We start from the raw sequence: 19795 nt of genomic DNA on the forward strand, positions 1-19795 counted from the left end.
CCAAGCCCTGCCCACAGATGCTTCCAGCGCAGGTTGGGAAATAGGTATCTATCACATAAGGGATGTGGATGTGCATTTGGAGCTAGAGAGCAAGGGAAGAAGACCAAAAGGGAAAAGTGGGAGCGGGAGACCTCAGAATTGGGGTCTACTGAGGCAGTAAGGGGCAACTGCAGCTCAAGTGACTCAGGTCTTGTATTTACACCTCGGCCATTTCCGTCTCCCCTCAAAGCCACAGCCTCTCTGTGAGAGGAAGCTGGGGTTTGTGGTTCCTGTTTTGCCTGGGGACAAGTAGGAGTGAGCAGGGGGCTGGTAAGAGCTCTGGTTTCTCATTTCAGGGTCATTAATGCTTCCCCAAGAGGAAGAAAGAGCTGGATTGGTGGCTCCAGCGCCCATTAGCTCATCTGTAGTCATTCTTGCAAAACGAAACTTGGCTACACTTTGTATTGTGGTTATTCACGTCTACCCCCCACCTTCGAGTTCCTTGAAGGAGGAGGCCATGTATGACATGCTGCTGAATTTCTAGAGCCAGTATGGGTAGTAGGATCCTGTTTTTCACTGGTTGAGTGATCTGGGAAGCATACCAAAGGGGGTACATTTCAAACAGCAAGTCTGAGGGCCTGGTGGGGAGGAAGAGCTGGGAGAGGTGGGCACTGACTGTTGGAAGCTCACAAGAGAGATTAGCAGGGGAAGGACGTGATGAAGAAAATGCAGGATGCTACTTTACCACCTAGAGGAAGGTAAGAGAATAAATGCTCCTTATTTGGGACTACGTGAAATGACTTTAATCTACACCTCTTCCTCTATCCCCTCCTGGAGCCTCACTTTCCAAATTTTCAATGAGAGGAACTAGATGAAATCGCAGACTCATAATCTCCGGCCTTAGAATCATTTGGTCTAAGCACCCTTAATGCAGGCAGGAATCTGCAGCCAGCTCAGCCAGCAACCCTGCCCATGGTGCTCTATTCTTAATGCCGAGTTTCTAAAGTCACCTTTAGGTCTGATGTTGTATGATCATCAGTAGCTTTCCTTTTTTGTTTTCTCATCTGTAAAACCAGGATTGACCTACCTTGGTTCTAACATAAATTAAGAAAAGAGTTCTCTTAACTCTTGGATACTGCCAAGAGATAAGTCATGAAATCTTTTTAGGTGGGTGCTATCTTTACTTACAGTTTCTAAAGCAATCTAAAGGCAACAGATAGGAACAAGAATGATGTGATGCGGCTGCCTTTGTTGTCAGCCAGAAACAGTCTGGGGCGGGGTGGGGGGGGGCGGGGGCTGTAGCTGTGGGCCATATTTGTTTCTGGCAGTTGCAGGCCGTGATAGAAGCTGAAGCCGTTGGTAGCCATGACTAGTGCTGGCACAACGTTCAAGGCCTTGGGCGCTGCTGCCTAACATCATGGCTCTTCTTGCTTATCCTATACACACCAGTTTTAAACCGGTGGTTCCAGGGTTCTCCCAGCCTCTATCTCTCCTACGCGCCGAAGTTGGGAAGGTCTAAAACGAAGTCAGAGAGAAGACCCGGAAGTGGTGAGGACCTTGAAGCACGTGATGAGGGACCCACCGGTGCTGTCACGTGACTGTCTGTTTAAGGGTGCGGGTGCGAAATGTTCAGCTGCTCTTAAAGGTACAGGCTGCAGGGCCCCCTGCTTTAGAGGGGACAGGGGCAGAGTCCGACAGCGGGGCGTGGTAGGGCGTGCGAGGGCGGGAGATGGAGCCCCGGGTTAGGGTCGTGGCTCGCCGGACGTGAGTGCAGCTGACTCGGAGCTGGGACGGCAGTGGGGCGTTGATCCCTCTTACCTGTCTCAGATCCTCATCCGTCCCATTGGAGCCAACTTTGAACTCTCGCTGACTTCGGACTCCCGGGGGGACCAGAACTTGATGCCATGGGAGGCTGTGCGGGCTCACGACGGCGCCTTTCGGATTCCGAGGGTGAGTATAGCCGCCGACCCTCACGGGATTGACTTCCTCTGTCCTCGCGACGTACCTGACAGGCTCGGGCGCTGGTCGGCCCCGGGAGAATATCCATGGGACCATCGTGCACCTGAGACTGGGGTGGGGGTCATGCCCTCTTTCTCTCCCCCTTTCAGGGGAGGAGACAGACCTGGCACCTCGGCCTCCGCTGCAAGACAGTCAGGGCGCCCATTGGAAGAACGCGGTGGGCTTCTGGTGAGTGGCCTGAATAAGTAAAAAGCGTGTGGGAAGAGGGAAGCAACAAGAGGAAAGAGGAAAGAAAGAGTTGGGTTTCAGAAAAGGGAGCTGAATTCACAAAATATTTTTGTTGTTTGTTGTTTTAGTCGCTAAGTCGAGATTCTTTTGCAGCCCAGTGAATTGTAACCTGCCAGGCAGGCTCCTTTGCCAGCAGGATTTCCAGCAAGAATGCTGGAGTGATATGCCATTTGCTTTTCCAGGGGATCTTTCCCACCCAGGGATGGAACCCACCATTTCCTGCCTTGGCAGGCAGATTCTTTACCACTGAGCCACCAGGGAAGTTGTTTTTTTTTTTTTTGCCCCGAGGTCCACTGTAAATTTTCCACATTTCACTCATTCACTTTCAGTCAGTTCCGCATATCACCTGGAGGGTTATTTTCTTCTTGTTTTTACTGCAATCAACTCAGCCTTTAAATTTGTAAATACTTGTATTTTTTAAAAGAAAACGGTAAGTCATTACCCTAAATGGAAAACCAGTATTTTCTTAATGCATTTTTTAATAAATGCATCACTAACTTTAAAAAGTTTTCTGTCTGCCTCCTGAAATCATTCAAACACTAAGCCTTGGGAAATAATTTTAGCACTAACTTAAACATCAGGGGGGCTTCCCTGGTGGCTCAGCAGTACAGAATCCACCTGCCAAGCAGGAGAACCAGGTTCGATCCCTGGGTCGGGAAGATCCCCTAGAGAAGGAAATGGCAACCCACCCCAGTATCCTTACCTGGAAAATCCCATGGATAGAGGAGCCTAGCTGGCTACAGTCCATGGCATCACAAGGAGTTGGACATGACTTGGTGATGTTTACAACAACAGCAGCAAGCATCAAGGACTTGGATAGCAGATTGGGTGGGAAGTGAGGCTTCTCTCTCTGAGCCTCAGTTTCTCAGCAGTAAAATGGGAGGAGCAGCAGTACCACTTCGTAGGCTTGTAAAAAGGACACATGAAATTCTATTGCTGTGCCATGTTCCCTACCCATCACTGACAGCAGCTGTGGGAGATGAGAGCAAGTGAACAAGATCCTTCATAGATCATAAAGGGTATTATCTTCTTTTGATCTCTACATCACTCTGTGAGATAGTCAGCAGGAAAATTTGTACCCCCATTTTACATATGACTCGACTGAGTCCACTCAAGTAGGAAGTGGCAGACTTGGGACCTGAACATAGTCCTTTGGGTTTCAAGCCCCCAGGATCTTTCTACTGTACCACAGTTGGAGACAGTGGATCCGTGGATGAGAAATGCCCCAGGAACTGAGTCATGATGGGAGCTTGGAGGAGAGAATCATCAAGGATGACTTTCTTCTCTTCCTGGGAGAGGTCTCAGAGATTAGATGTGAACCTAAATTTGTCATCCCGAGGCCTGTATTTTGGACCCTCCCACTACATGGGGATGTGGTCAGAAGACAGAGGAAAAATAAGGCATGGGAAAGTGAGAGGTTTGGTGCTGGGACGGTGGATAGATTGTAGTCCTAAATAGAGGTTATGATCTATTGTCTTTTGTCAATTGTATCTCAATAAAACTGGGGGTGGGGGGACTCTGTCCTGCTCACTCCAGGCTCTTGGGCCTCTGCAACAACTTCTCTTACGTGGTGATGCTCAGCGCTGCCCACGACATCCTTAGTCACCAAAGAACACCTGGGAATCAGAGCCATGTAAGTGACCCTCTCTACCACCACCACCAGTCGCTGTGGGAAGAGGAGGGACTCACCTCGGGCAGAGACCTACTTGAAACACTCATGGAATGGGGTGGGTAAGGGGTGGGGCAAGATGGCTAAAGTTTCCAGACCTCAGAGCAGTAAGGGCCTTTAAGAATCAACTGGTATGGGCTTCCCTGGTGGCTCTGTGGTAAAGAATCTGCCTGCCAATGCAGGAGACAAGGGTTCAATCCCTGATCTGAGAAGATCCCACATGCTGCAGAGCAAATAAGCCCATGAGCCACAGCTATTGAGCCTGTGCTCTGGAGCCCAGGAGCCGCAACTGTGGAGCCTGTGGGCTGCCACTCCTGAATCCTGAGTGCCCTAGAGCCCCTGCTCTGCAACCAGAGGGGCCACCACAGTGAGAAGCCTGCCCACTGCAACTAGAGAGTAGCCCCCACATGCCACAACTAGAGAAAAGACTACACAACAATAAAGACCCAGCACAGCCAAAAGTAAATAAAATTTAAAGCTTTTTTTTTAGAAAATAATCAATTGGTGCTTGCAAAACCAATTGCAAACTCAAATTTTGGCTAGGTGGGACTATGGTCTAAAGTATGGTTTTTTAACCCCAGCATTATTGTTGACATTTTGGGCTGGATAATTCTTTGTTGGGTGACTTTCCTATGCATCATACGATGTTTAAAAGCATCTCTGGCCTCTACCCACTGGACTCTAATAGAATGTCCCTCACCCTCCAGTTGATGACAACCAAGAATGTCTCCAGACATGGCCAAATGTTCCCTGGAGGGTATAATCACCTTTGGTTGAGAACTTCTTGTTTATCATGAGCTGGAAGAGGCAGGCCTAGGAGGAGCAGCTACCACCTTGCAGGTCCAACAGGGAATTTGGCCCAAGACCAAATTTTTTTGGAAACCTAGGTTTTTAAAATTAAAGTTCCTGAGTGTGTTACCCAAATAAAGTCCGTTTACAGGGCCCCCTTTGGCATGTCGACCATTAATTTGAGACTCCCGTGGAAACCCCCTCCCCATTGTGCCCATCAAGTGAGATCTCAAGAGGCCAGGGCTAAACCAAGGATATCCTTCAAGTCAGAGCAAAGCTGGGAATGGAACCAGGCCTTGTTTGTCTGCCCTCCTGCCTCCCTGGGTGAAAAACTTTCTTCTCTCCCATCAGGTGGACCCAGACCCAACGCCCACCTCCCACAATAGCTCATCTCGATTTGACTGCAATCCTGTCTCCACAGCAGTGAGTACCCATCTGGTCCTCCCCTTCCCCTTCTTCTGGGTCCATAGATCCCACCCACTCAGAACCCAGCACCCATGATTCTAATCATTAAGGCTGCCATCTACTGAGCACTTCGTGTGTGCAGCAAGAATTAGCTTATTGAATCCATATAACTGTACTGTGAGTTAGGCTCTATAATTATCTCCATTTTCTAAATAAACTGAAACTCAGAGAATGTGAATACTGAACACATAGCTCAGGAGCAGCAGAGCTGGGACTGGGATCCAGACCTGTGTGATGTCCGAACCTGTGTGTGTAGCCCATCTAATCGGATTTCTGTCTTTCCCTGGCCACTGGGTTGGGAGGCTTGTCCCTGGGAAGGTCTGGGGTCTCATTCGATTCTCTGATCCCAGGCGGTGCTTCTGGCCGACATCCTTCCCACCCTCGTCATCAAATTGCTGGCTCCTCTTGGCCTTCATCTGCTGCCCTACAGGTCTGGGTGTGGGCGGTGGGAGGCAAGGCATGTGGGGTCTGTGAGTGGGGAGGTGAGGAGGGCTGGGGAGCTGGGAATGGTAGCTGACCATCCACATCTCCCACCTCCCTTCAGCCCCCGGGTGCTCACCAGTGGGATCTGTGCCGCAGGAAGCTTCCTCCTGGTTGCCTTTTCTCATTCGGTGACGATCAGCCTGTGTGGTGAGTGGGAGGTTTTATGTCAAGTGGGGGGTTCAAAGGATCTACAACAGACAGGGTAGTCTCCCCAACTTCCCAGAGGAGAAAGATCATGTTTTGTAACCCTCAGACACCTGCTAAGACTGTCACGGTAGGAGACGGGAGATGAGGTCAATCTGGAGGGATAGGTAGGAGAGATGGGAGAAAATGGACAGAATAGATGGAGATCGAGATGAGCAGTCACCAAGAGTTTGTGATGGAGGTGGAGGAGGCATCAAGGACAGGGAATTCTTGGGAATTCCCTGGCGGTCCAATGGTAGGACTCAGCGCTTTCATTGCTGTGGCCCAGGTTGGAAAACTGGTTAGGGAACTAAGATCCTGCAAGCTGCACACCCAGCCAAAACAAACAAAAAGAATGAGTTCTTACTCTTGATTTGATAGCTGGGTGGGTGGAGGGTGCCATTCCCTATGAGGGGACGTACGAGCAAGGGGCTTGGTTCTACTTCACATCTGGAGCCCAGCCTGTCCAGGGGAGCTGTTTTTATTTATTTGATTTTTGGCTGCGTTGGGTCTTCCTTGCAGCATGAGGGCTTTCTCTAGTTTGTGGCATGTGAGGTCTTCTAGTTGTGGCTCAGTGTTCTCTTGTTGCGGAGCATGAAGTTGGTTGCCTGGCATCATGTGGGATCTTAGTTCCCCAACCAGGGATTGAACCCACATGCCCTACACTGGGACGCGGATTCTTAACCACTGGATCAGCAGGAGAGTCCCAGGAGATCTCTTTTACAGCCCCTCCGTGCAGAGGTAGAGGAGGCTGTGGCCACGCCTGCTTAGGGCTGTCGGGGAAAGGCTGGGAGTGGCCACTGCCATGCTTGTCCTCCCCCAGGTGTGGTCTTGGCTAGCATCTCTTCAGGTCTGGGGGAAGTCACCTTCCTCTCGCTCACTGCCTTCTACCCCAGGTAAGCAGGCAGAGCAGGGAGTGAGGGGAGCGGGGGGTCCCGCCGCTGGCTGTGGTCCTGCCTAGTGCTACTGTGTTCTCCTTCTCAGGGCCGTGATCTCCTGCTGGTCCTCAGGTACTGGGGGAGCAGGGCTGCTAGGGGCGCTGTCTTACCTGGGCCTCACCCAGGCTGGCCTCTCTCCCCAGCACACCCTGCTGTCCATGCTGGGCATCCCCGCCCTGCTGCTGGCCAGGTAAGCAGCCGGGATTCAAGGATCGAGAACTTGACCATGATCCCGATCTTCAGATCCCTACAGCCAAGTGGGAGGATGTGGCTTCTCTGACAGGCCTGGGTTTGGATTCTGGAGCCTGCTCCTTGTTAGCTGTGTTACATGGGACAAGTTGCTTTATGTCTCTGACCCTCAGTTTTCCCATAGGTGGACTCTGTTCATTTTGTGTGTATTTTCATGTGTGTTAGGAAAACATTTTCACTGGTCAGTCAAACCTGTGATTTCACAGAAGATTGCTTAGGACCAGGCCATGTAGCAAAAGGGAATCAATCGAAAGGGAAATACTAAATTAAAAATATGATATACAGGAGGGATATGGACGTGGCAAATATCATGAAGGCAAAACATAAGTGACCGAACTTTGGGAAGTTCTGGTCTAGTACAGGATGAACGCATCATAAATGGAAGCTGGAGCGATTATTGGGACTTCCCTGGTGGCTCAGTGCTAAAGAATCCACCTGCCGATGCAGGAAACTCGGGTTCAATCCCTGGGTGAGAAAGATCCCCTGGAGAAGGTAATGGCAACCCACTCAAGTATTCTTGCCTGAGAAATCCCATGGACGGAGGAGCCTGGCGGGCTACAGTCCATGGCATCACAAAGAGTCTGAGATGACTTAGTGACTAAACTACAAGAGTGATTATTAGAAAAATAACAAGAAGGCAGAACTGACAGGCTTGTTGTGAGCCGAGAGTCAAAACGAGGGCCTGTGGATTAGAAACAACAAGGATATATATTTCAGCTCCAGAGGAAGAAGCATTTTTGCACAGTTGGAGGCTCTCTGGCCGGGTTTGAGGTGTCTTGGAGGAGAGGAGGAACGATAGGGGCTATCCTGGGAGGGAGCGGCCTTTCCAGCCCAACAGAGGCTCTTCAATCTTCTCTTCATTCTGTCCATTTCTAGCTATTTCTTGTTGCTCACGTCTCCTGGGCCACAGGATCCCGGAGGGGAAGCGGATTCAGACACATCAGCTCGGCAGCCCCTGATCAACAATGAGGCCTCAGAGTCGAAGCCAGGTAGGAGACTCAGGAGCCCCTCAGAGCAGTGTCACTTTCTCTCTCTGGGTTTCAGTCTTTTCCTTTCTACTGTGGGAAGTTTGGAGGGGACGTGGATGGGCATGTCGGTTATGATGAGAGCCAGTCACATTCATCGAAGAAGGAAATGGCACCCCACTCCAGTACTCTTGCCTGGAAACTTCCATGGATGGAGGAGCCTGGTAGGCTGCAGTCCACGGAGTCGCTAAGGGTTGGACACGACTGAGCGACTTTACTTTCACTTTTCACTTTCATGAGTTGGAGAAGGAAATGGCAACCCACTCCAGTGTTCTTGCCTGGAGAATCCCAGGGACGGGGGAGCCTGGTGGGCTGCTGTCTATGGGGTCGAACAGAGTCGGACACGACTGAAGTGACTTAGCAGCAGCAGCAGCAATCACATTCATCTTTTCATGAAACACTCGTCTTTGGGACTTCCTTGGCAGTCCAGTGGTTCAGACTCTGTGCTTCCAATGCAAGGGGCGTGGGTTCAGTCCCTGGTCAGGGAACTAAGTTTCGATATGCCGTGCAATATGGCCAAAAAAAAAAAAATTTATCAAATACTATGTGTTGTGTCATTTGTAAACAAATAACCAGATCAGAAACTCATTTTCACATGTTGTTGATTAGTATTAGAAGAGCATGACAGAGTGATGTGCTTGGAAATGACATGGTGCAAAGGAGAGGGGTTCTACTTAGAGAAAGTGCTCATCGAAGGCCTTTTTGAGGACATCTCATTGGGCTGAAATATGAAAGACAAGGAGTCAGTTCTGTGTACATTGGGGTGAATAGGTTCCAGGCAGAGGGACCAGCAAGTGTTAAGGCCCTGTGGTGGGAATGAGCTTGGTTGTTCAAAGAAACAGAAAGAGGGGCCCAGTGTGGCTGGGAGCAGGGCCCTGTATACCACCATCAAGCTGTAAGCTATAGGGACCTCCCTGATGGTCCAATGGTTAAGACTCTGCCTTCCAATGCAAGGGGCACACAGGTTCAATCCCTGGTCAGGGAATTAAGATACCACATGCTGAATCATGTGGCAAGAAAAAAAAAAAGGCTAAACAGGAGTCATGAAAAAGTCTTTTATCTGGTTACTTTTTTTTTTTTAATCATGGTAATATCCATACCATGAAGTCTAGCAGTTTAACCATATTGAATTGTACAGTCCAGTGGTCTGTGTGCATTCACATTGTAGTATTGGCTGGTTGATTCCTGCACACCAGCACCCCTTTTTCTGAGTCAAGGTGCTGACCTCATTTGCCCTTCTCTCCCTACTGCCCTGCAGGCTCCGGCTCACCCCTCTCCCTTCAGGAAAGGTGGACCGTGTTTAAGGTACAGACGATGGCTGTGGCGTGTCCCCCGCGGCCAGCGTTCATCACCCGCCTCCCGCTCATGTCTCCTGACTTTCCAGGGCCTGTTGCACTACATCGTCCCCTTGGTGCTGGTTTACTTTGCTGAGTATTTCATCAACCAGGGACTTGTGAGTGAGGGCTGCCAGGAGGGGTGTGGGAGCAATGATGGGGTGGGGAACAACAATGTGGGTGGGGACCCACATGGCCTTGTCCATCTCCCCTGTCTGCTCTTTGCTGCAGTTTGAACTCCTCTTCTTCCGGAACACGTTCCTGACTCATGCTGAGCAGTACCGCTGGTGAGAAGTGTTGGGGTGTGTGGCAAGACTGGCAGGGGGCTGGGGGCACCCCTTGATGATAAGGACTGGGGTTGGGAGGGGCTGCCCTGCCGAGGAGGCACCAGAGGGGCTTCCTCCTTCTCTGTGCCCCATCGAAGGTACCAGATGCTGTACCAGGCTGGTGTCTTTGCCTCCCGCTCCTCCCTCCGCTGCTGTCGCATCCGCCACACATGGGTCCTGGCCTTACTGCAGGTACTGAGCCCCTGGCCCTCACTTTCCTCCTCCCTTGGCTCCCAGCTTCCCCAGGTTCCATCATTTCCCTCCCTCAGCAGGGGTTATTGATCGCATCCCATCATGTTTTAATCATGGGGAATGGAGGCCAGCAGGGGTCTGTGTAAGTTGCATGGCCTCAGGTGCCCAGCAAACCCTGGTGCAGATCCCAGCTTCTATACTAGGTAGCTGTGTGATTTAGGGCAGGTCTCTGAACTAATCTTGAACCTCAGTTTCCTCATCTGTAAACTGGGCATGGTTGTAAGAAATGGAAATGTGAAGCATGAAAGAGCTTGTGTATCATGTCTTAATCAGTTAGATGACTATTTACCCAAGCCTCATGCAAAGAGACAGACTTTCAAAGAATGTTTCTGACAATCAGAAAACATCCTGTTCTTTTATCCTGGGTGGTTAATTACATAGAACCAGTGACTTTGTGAGTAAAGTAGGTTATTTATCTCAAGACTGGTGAGCAAATTCATGGCAAAGGTCATGTAAGTGATTAAGCTTTAAATGAGCAAAAACACCTTTCCGTACAAAAATTTTAATGAAAGGAATTTTACGTAACCAGCAATCATGTTTCATTGTCATGCGATTAAAGCCACCGAAGGTAACTAATAAACCTTCAACTTTTTTTTTAGAAGAAAACATGATTTTAAACATTCATATATCTTTTTATTTGTTTCTAAATGTCAGAGTTCTTGGTCAAACAAAAGTAAGTCCTTATTGTGTGCTCAGCCACTCAGTCATGTCCAACTGTTTGCGATCCCGTGGACAGTACCCTGCCAGTTTGCTCTGTCCAGGGGATTTTTTTCCAGGCAAGAGTACTGGAGCAAGTTGCCATTTCCTTCTCCAGGGGATCTTCCAAAACCCAGTGATTAAATCCACATCTCCTGCTTGGCAGACAGATTCTTTACCACTGAGCCATCAGGGAAGCCCAAAGCAAGTGGTTGGCAACCTCCAAATTATTTTAATATCCCTCTGGACCATGCTCTTAGGAACAGAAAGAAAGAAAGAAAGTAAACTTGATCAGTCTTCAACTGAGAGACCCCATGGACTGTAGCCTGCCAGACTCTTCCGTCCATGGAATTTTTCAGGCAAGGATACTGGAGTGGGTTGCCATTTCCTTCTCCAGGAGATCTTCCCTACCTAGGGATTGAACCTGGGTCTCCGCAGGCAGACTCTTTACTGTCTGAGCCACCAGGGAAGCCCAGAAGGGCATATAGAAAGGTGACCTTTAAAATAAATCTCACAAAGGTCCATCTAGTCAAAGTTACGGTTTTTCCAGTAGTCATTTATGGATGTGAGAGTTGGACTATAAAGAAAGCTGAGCACTAAAGAATTGATGCTTTTGAACTGTGGTGTTGGAGAAGACTCTTGAGAGTCCCTTGGACTGCAAGGAGATCCAACCAGTCCATCCTAAAGGAAATCAGTCCTGTATATTCATTGGAAGGACTGATGCTGAAGCTGAAACCCCAATCCTTTGGCCACCTGATGCGAATAACTGATTCACTGGAAAAGACCCTGATGCTGTGAAAGATTGAAGATTGAAGGCTGGAGGAGAAGGGGAAGACAGAGGATGAGATGGTTGGATGGCATCACTGATGTGATGGACATTGAGTAGGTCCGGGAGTTGGTGATGGACAGGGAAGCCTGGTGTGTTGCAGTCCATGGGGTCTCAAAGAGTTGGACACGACTGAGCGGCTGAACTTAAAGGAAAGTCCTTTGCCCTTTTTTAATAATTTTAACTCACTTCTATGATAACAAGGTACAGCATTAGAATAGATATACTTTAATGTTAAGTCAACTGCATGCAAATATCCTCTCAGTTTCTTCCTTATTTATTTAAACCACTGCCAGCCCAGGGCTTTGTACTTGCCAAGTTCCAAATTGTATCAGCTGTTAACTCAGGATTCTTCATTAGATGCCACTGAAATGGGTCACGTATGATTTTCGCTATAATTTTAAGCAAGGCCACTTCATAGAATTAGCGGCGTATAATCGTTTGATTCCATTACAGAAAGCATCTGGCCCTAATGAGCCAGGTGAATGTGTCTATAGTATTTCTAGGGTGACCTTGGTATTACTAGGGTGTGTTCTTTTAGATGCAGATCTGAGCCCACCTCAGGCTTCCTGAATTAGAACCTCTGAGGGCAAGGCCTGTGTAGGTAACAAGACCCACAGGCGATCTGTATGTATTGGCTTGGCCAAAAAGTTCGTTCGGGTTTCCCCACGCCATACCCAATACGTTAAGCATGTGAACCCCTGAGGTGGCCTACAGACTGGGGAGGCAAACTTATGTCCCACTTGGGTCAGTAGAATGCCTTGAAGGACTAGGGCATGGAGGAAGGGACCTACACCCTTGGGTGGGGTCAACAAGCCTTCCTAGAAGGCAAGGGAACATCTAAGCCCTGGTTTCTCAATCTCAGCTTTATTGGCATTTTGGGCCTGGATGGTTCTTTGTTGTTAGGCTGCCCTGGGAGCCATAGGATGTTGAGCAGCGCCCCTGGCCTCTGCCTACTCCATGCCCGTAGCACCCTCCCTCCCCAGGTGTAACAACCAGGAACATCTCTAGATGTTGCCGCATGTCCCGTAGGCGGCAGAGTCACACCCAGTTGAGAACCTCTGGTCTCACTTAGCATCTGGTTGGTAAAATCAGGGGGAGGGGAGACCCCTCCACTCAGGGAGCGTTTGGGAGGAGGAATGAGATCATGGGAGTGAGAGTGGCCTTCATCCAAGCTGAGCCGTGAACAGTGGTGACTAGGAGAGCCCAAGTAGGGGACCGCAGGCTAGCATCCCAGACAATGGGAGTGACACGGGCACAGGGAGGAGGGGAGGAGACCCCCAGGGTCCAGGCTGCTGGGAAGCGGTAGGGAGAAGGCCTCCCCCAGATCCCAGGGTCCGGTAGGCCAGCTGGGTGTTGGAATTTGGTCCCCGCCTATCAGCCCTCACCTTCATCAGCATTGTCCCAGAACCGGGACCACTGGACAGGATGGCACCTCCCTTCTCGCCTTCCTCTGGTCCCCGGTTCTCCCCTCCTCTCTCCCTGCACCCACAGTGCCTCAACCTGGCGTTCCTACTGGTGGACGTGTGGCTGAGCTACCTGCCGAGCATCTACCTCGTCTTCCTGATCATTATGTTTGAGGGGCTCCTGGGGGGTGCAGCCTACGTGAACACCTTTCACAACATTGCCCTGGAGGTCAGCACCAGCCGGGCGAGGGCTGTGGGTGGGCGGCCTCTCTGGGAAGAGTCCCAAGCAGGGGTGTTGAAGACTGAAGCCTCACCTTTGCTCCCCACCCTCCCCAGACCAGTGATGAGCACCGGGAATTTGCCATGGCAACCGCCTGTATCTCCGACACCTTGGGGATCTCGCTCTCAGGGCTCCTGGCCCTGCCTCTGCATGACTTCCTCTGCCAACTCTCCTGACATTCTGACTCCTTGGGACACAGGACACGCTGACCTGGGACTCTACTGATAGGTGGGCAGGTTGGACTGACCCCATGCCCACCCAGATCCCATCTATGAGGTCTATCTCCAGCCTTCTCTACATGGCTGGGGTGTATAGAAGTGCTGAGGCCCCATTCCCCTTGGATGGAGGGGCAGCAATTTTCCTACCACTACCAAGCTGGTTTCGGGGAATTTCTTGCCATTAGACCCTCGGAATAAATGCCTATTTTATCAATTGACTCTTGTGCCATTTTTCTCTCTGAAAACATTTCCTGGGACTTCCCTGGTAGTCCAGTGGTTAAGACTTCACCTTCCACTGCAAGGGTTGGGGGTTCGATCCCCGGTCGGGGAGGTAAGATCCCACAAGCCTCTGGGGCAAATAACTAAAACATAAAACAGAAGCAATATTGTAATTCAATAAAGACTTTAAAAAACAAAAACATTTTCTTCTGTTCATAAAAATAGTCTAAGTTCACTATGGAATATATACAGGAGAGTGTAAAGGAAGCACTTCAGCAAATTGTCTAGTCTTTGAGGCTTTATTTGTTAATTCCTTTATTCATTTACTCATTCATTCACTGTGTGGGACAATCTATATGCCTTTTTTTCTGCCAACATGTAAGTTTCCAAACCTACAGAGGCAGAAAGAACTTGCACAATGAGTACTATTGTATGCCCCACCTGGCTTCTACAATGAATGTTTTGTTCTGTTTGCTTTTTCATGTAGCCAACCTTCCACGCACATCTAACCTTTCCTTAGTTCAACTTATTTTTGTGATGTATTTCAAAGAGGGTGACTACAAAACACCTCCCTCTAAATGCTTCAACATGCAGTTTTACCTAGAGTCCAGTCTTGTTTACAGACCTTTTTCAAGGTATTATTTATATACAGTAAAATGCACAAATCTGTTACATATTTTCAAAGTAACTGAGGTTGACTTTGCAGTATTTCCCACACTTCATTATTACTGTCTCTACCATATTTGCTATACCTGTGCTCTTTGGAAGGAATAATGCTAAAGCTGAAACTCCAGTACTTTGGCCACCTCATGCGAAGAGTTGACTCATTGGAAAAGCCTCTGATGCTGGGAGGGATTGGGGGCAGGAGGAGAAGGGGACGACAGAGGATGAGATGGCTGGATGGTATCACTGACTCGATGGACGTGAGTCTCAGTGAACTCTGGGAGTTGGTGATGGACAGGGAGGCCTGGCGTGCTGCGATTCATGGGGTCGCAAAGAGTCGGACATGACTGAGCGACTGATCTGATCTGTGCATAACAATACTTTAATACTTTATTAAGATTTTTCATTAAAGCAATTAACTTTTAATAAAATTTGGTTATTTTAAAGGGAAACAATGTTACTATTAAAAATCATGAGTTTGGAATGCTAGTTATATATATTTTTTCAAGAACGTGTTGAAATATATAGCTATTGGAATGTAAAGTGAACATTCAGGTACCCTCTGAGACTACCCCATCTCTATCAGTGATATTTTTGGCCCACATTCAGGGAAAATGAGGACTTGGTGGTTGACAGCATGGGCTTTGGAGGTGGAGAAACCTGGTTTGGGGGTCCCAAATCTGCTATCCAGGTAGTTCTAAAATCTTATGCAAATCTCTTCATCTCTCTGAACCTCAATCTCTTGTCAAATGTTAATGAGACCAACAGATCGTAAGGCGGTTGTGGAAATTACATGGGCCCCTGGGAAAGCGTGCTACTCAGTTAATGTCGGCTCAGATCATGCTGTGGTTTGACTCTACCTTTCATCTTGTGTTATTTCAGTGGTTCTCAAACTTTAGTGTGCACCATGTTGTTCAGTCGTCAAGTCAGTGTCGGACTCTTCGTGACCCCATGGACACCAGGCCTCTCTGTCCCTCACTATCTCCTGGAGTTTGCTCAAGTTCATGTCCACCGAGTCGGTGATGCTATCCAATTATCTCATCCTGCGCTGACCTCTTCTCCTTTTGCCTTCAATCTTTCCCAGCATCAGGGTCTTTTCCAATGAGTGTGCACCATAAGGCTTGTTGAAATACAGATGGCTGAATTCACATCCAAAATATGTAAAGAAATAATACAATCCATTAGCAAAAAAGAAAAATCCAATTAAAAGTGGGCAAAGGAACTGAATAGATATTTCTCCAAAGAAATATGAAAGGTTAACAGGTCAACAGGTACTTGAAAAGATGCTCAACATCACTAGTCATGGAAGTTCCCTGGTGGCCTAGTGGTTAGGATTCCTGGCTTTTAGAACTGTGGCCTGAGTTCAGACCCTGGTCAGGGAACTGAAATCCCGCAAGCCGAGTGGGGCGGCCAAAACAAAACAAAAAAACCACTAGTCATTAGGGGAATGCAAATCAAAACCACAGTAGCATGTCACTTTACACCTCTTAGAATAGCCATCCTCAAAAAGACCAGAGATAACAATCGCTGTCAAGGATGAATAGTAAAGAGAACCCTTGGGCATTGGTGGGATTGTAAATTTGCACAGCCGCTATGGAAAACGGTAAGAAGATCCTCAAAAAATTAAAACTACCATATGATGCAGCAATTCCTCTTCTGGGAATATATCTAAAGGAAATGAAAGCACTGATTTGAAAAGATATCTGGACTTCCCTGGTGACTCAGTGGATAAGAATTTGCCTGCCAATACAGGGGATACAGGTTTGATCCCTGGTCCGGAAAGATTCCACATGCTGTGGAGCAACTAAGCCTGAGCACCACAACTACTGAACCCACTCATCCTGGAGCCGGTGCACCTCAAGGAAGAGTAGCCTGGCTCACTGCAACTAGAGAAAGCAACGAAGGCCGAGCGCAACCAAAAATAAATTTAAATTGTTTAAAAGATATCTGCACCCCTATGTTCATAGCTGCACTGTTTACAGTAGCCAAGACATGGAAACAACCCAAGTATCCAGGATAAGTGGATGAAGAAGTTGTGGCAAAAAAAAATACACACGAATTCTACCATTTGCAGCTACATGGATGAAGCTTGAAGGCATTATGCTAGGTGGATAAGATGGATAGCAAAAGACAAATACTGTAGGATTTCATTTACATGTGGAATTTTAAAAAAAGGCTTTTTTTCTTTTGTCTGCGCTTTGTGGCTTGTGGGATCTTAGTTCCCCATCCAGGATTAAACCTGAACCACATCAATGAAAGGGCTAATTGATGATCCATGAACATGGGATGCCCTTCACTTATTTATTAATGAAAGTGTTAGTTGTTCAGTTGTGTTTGACTCTTTGTAACCCCATGGACAGTAGCCTGCCAGGCTCCTCTGTCCATGGAATGCTCCAGGCAAGAATACTGGAATGGGTTGCCAATTCCTTCTCCAGGGGATCTTCCCGACCCAGGGATTGAACCCAAGTGTCCTGCATTGCAGGCAGATTCTTTACAGTCTGAGCCACTAGGGAAGCCTGATCTTCTTTATTTTTTTCCATCAATGTTTTGTTGCTTTCATCATACACATTTTGTATCTCTTTTGTTAAATTTATGCCTAGGGACTTCCCTGGTGGTCTAGAGGTAAGGGGTCTGCCTTCCAGTGAGGGGGACGCAGGTTTGATCCCTGGCCTGAGAACTAGAATCCCACATGCTGCAGGCCAACTAAGTCTGCCCGCTGCAGTGAAGACTCAGCATAGCAAAAAAAAAAAAAAAAAAAAAAGATACATTTTTGCCTAAATATTTTACTCTTTTTGGTGCTTTTGTACATGGAGTTACTGTCCTAATTTCCTTTCTGAGTTTTTCATTGCAAGTGTCTAAAAATACAATTGATTTTTGTCCATTGATATTTTTACCCTCCAACCCTGCTGAATTTGTTATTAGTTCAAATAGGTTTTTGTAGATTCCTTAGGATTTTCTATATACAAGATTATGTTCTCGGCAAACCTTCCTAATCTGGATGCCTTTTGTTTCACTTTCTGGTCTAGACCGTCTAGTACAACGTTGAATACAAATGACAGCAGTGGTCATTCTTGCCTTGTTCCTGATCCTAGGGGAAAGCTTTCAGTCTTTCTTCATTAAGTATGATATTAGCTGTGCATTTTTTTATGGGTGCCTTTTATTATATGAGGAAGTTCCCTTCTATGCCTACTCTGTTAGGTGTTTTGATCATGAAGGGTGAAAAATGTTGTCAAATGCTTTTTTTTTTCATTTATTGAGATGATCATGTGGTTTTTAATTAAAACTGACTTTGCAAGACTTCCCTGGTGGTCCAGTGGCTAAGACTCCGTGCTCCCAATGCAGGGCGCCTGGGTTCAATCCCTGATCAGGGAACTGGATCCCACAACTAAGAGTTTGCCATAACTAAAGGTCCTGTGTGCCACAACTTAGACCCTCTGCAGCCAGATAAAAATAACTAAAGAAAAACAAACCTGACTTTGCATTTCTGAGAAAATTCCACTTGGTTATGGTTTATGGTTTATGTATGAGATTTTCTAGTAATTTGCTGAGGACTTTTATGCCTCGATTCATGAGAGAAGTTGGTCTGTAATTTCCTTTTCTTGTGTCATTTTTGTTTGGTTTTAATATCCGGGCAATGTGGGCCTCAGAGTATGAGTTGAGAAGTATTCCCTCTTCTATTTTGAAGGAAGAGTTTGTGAGGTACTGGTGTTAATTCTTTAAATATTTGTAGAGTTAGGTAGTGAAACCGTGTGGTTCCAGGCTTTTCTCTGTGGGTAATTTTTGCTTTTTTGTTATTGTTTTGTCGTTATTGTTCTGTCATGTCCAATTTTTTGCGACCCTATAGACAGCAGCATGCCAGGCTTCCTTGTCCTTCACTGTCTCCCAGAGTTTTTGCTACATGTGGCTTTTGAGCAGTTGAAATGTGGTTAGTATGACTGAGAAACTGAAATTTTAATTTCATTTAATATTAATGAGTTAAGTTAAATATAATAAAGCACAGATGGTTGTTCTTGTAGAACAGGTCTTGAACAGTGGTAGTCAATGGGCTGGTACTGCCCCCTATGGTCATTTTGGTAGTTAGTGGGATTTTGAATCTTATTATAAATGGGGCAGAGAGCCTTCTAGAGGCTGAGGGCCAAGCCATCCTACTGTGTACAACATGGTCCCGTGTGAAGAGCAATTTTTCTATGCCTGAGTGACTTTTCAGTGCCCCCCCCGCCAGGACATCTAGCTCCATGTGAGCCCAGAGTATATCTTGCTTAGCTCTAGTATACTTGAATTTTCCAGGATCTCAAGTATCATGTTTTGTTTGAACATTTATCAAGAGCTTGTTGCTATGTTTGAAAAATCCCCTTAGTAAAGGGAATACCCATTGCCTCATTCACTGTGATTCTAAGTATATATAAAAATGCTAAGTATACATATACATCCTTATTTCAAAATGTCAAACGTGAAGGAAGAAGTTCAACATTTGTTCATAGGATAATTGTCATTTCATAAATCCAAACAATGTCACTGCAAATAGGTGCAATTTTCTATTTCTTTATATCTTCTAAGGAACTGTATCAATATTTACATACTTTAATACATATTTTTTATTTATTTAGATGCGCTGGGTCTTAATTGTGGCCTTCGAACTCTTAGTTGCAGCATATGGGATCTAGCTCCCTGACCCGGGATCAAACTCAGGGCCCCTGCATTGGGAGCCCTGAATCAGCCACTGGACCTCCAAGGAAGTCCCCAAATACATATTTAGAATAAAACTTTCCCCCTGTTTTTCCTTTATAAACACACTTAGAGGATAGCAGGATTTACTGAAGCTGGATATACGCTTACTTATGACTCAGTTACCTGACCCAAGAGGATAAGTATTTATGTCCACAAAAAGACTCATATCTAAATGTTGATAAAAGCTCTATTCTTAATAGCCTGAGACTGGAAACAGCCCAAATCAACAGGCAAATTAATACATTGTGATGTAGTCACACAATTGAAGACTATTCAGCAATCAAAAAAGAAGGACATTCCAGTTCATGGAACAACGGATGAATCTTATAGGCTTCTGAAAGCAGCTAGACGCAAAAAGAGAACATACCTTCTAATTCTATGTTTACATGAAACTCAAGAAAAGGCAAAACTAATACATTATGGTAGAAGTCAAAGCAGTTGGCGCACTCAGCTGTATGTGTCTTCATTAATAATTATTGTCTTTCAGCATAATAATGAAAAGAACACATTACTGAACACTCAGTTGCTCAGTCGTGTCCAACTCTTTGAGACCCATGGACTGCAGCCCTCCAGGCTCCTTTGTTCTTGAGGTTTCTCCAGGCAAGAATGCTGGAGTGGGTTGCCATGCCCTTCTCCAGGGTGTTCTTCCCAAACCAGGGATCGAACCCAGGTCTCCCGCATGGCAGGCAGATTCTTTACCGTTTGAGCCACCAGGGAAGCCTTTATTGAACACATACTATTGGAAATTCACTGAGGGGGCAACTAAGATACACAAAAAGACACTATCCCTAACTTCAAGGAGTTCCGTGGCTATTTGGGA

At 47.1% G+C, this 19795-nt stretch overlaps 1 protein-coding gene across 5 annotated transcripts; it reads left to right on the top strand.

The window, feature by feature from the left end:
* The first annotated feature begins 309 nt into the window (after window positions 1-309).
* Window positions 310-13583, top strand: CLN3 (CLN3 lysosomal/endosomal transmembrane protein, battenin). Of its 5 annotated transcripts, none has more exons than XM_070363122.1 (17): window positions 310-737; window positions 1429-1624; window positions 1807-1929; window positions 2088-2179; window positions 3763-3859; window positions 5036-5107; window positions 5500-5579; window positions 5694-5779; window positions 6639-6711; window positions 6800-6943; window positions 7879-7991; window positions 9286-9332; window positions 9412-9480; window positions 9593-9648; window positions 9786-9879; window positions 12956-13096; window positions 13204-13583. In XM_070363122.1, the coding sequence occupies exons 3-17, from the start codon at window positions 1879-1881 to the stop codon at window positions 13321-13323; spliced, it is 1335 nt and encodes a 444-aa protein (XP_070219223.1). In that variant the 5' UTR covers window positions 310-737; window positions 1429-1624; window positions 1807-1878; the 3' UTR covers window positions 13324-13583. The 5 variants fall into 5 exon arrangements, with proteins under 5 accessions (XP_070219223.1, XP_070219222.1, XP_070219225.1 ...); XM_070363121.1 differs by having other exon boundaries at window positions 1449-1527; XM_070363124.1 differs by having other exon boundaries at window positions 313-737; window positions 1429-1527; window positions 2088-2166.
* Window positions 13584-19795: the final 6212 nt, after the last annotated feature.

The sequence above is a fragment of the Bos mutus genome, chromosome 25, assembly GCF_027580195.1.
Source record: "Bos mutus isolate GX-2022 chromosome 25, NWIPB_WYAK_1.1, whole genome shotgun sequence".
In the NCBI taxonomy this organism is placed as follows: Eukaryota; Metazoa; Chordata; class Mammalia; order Artiodactyla; family Bovidae; genus Bos; species Bos mutus.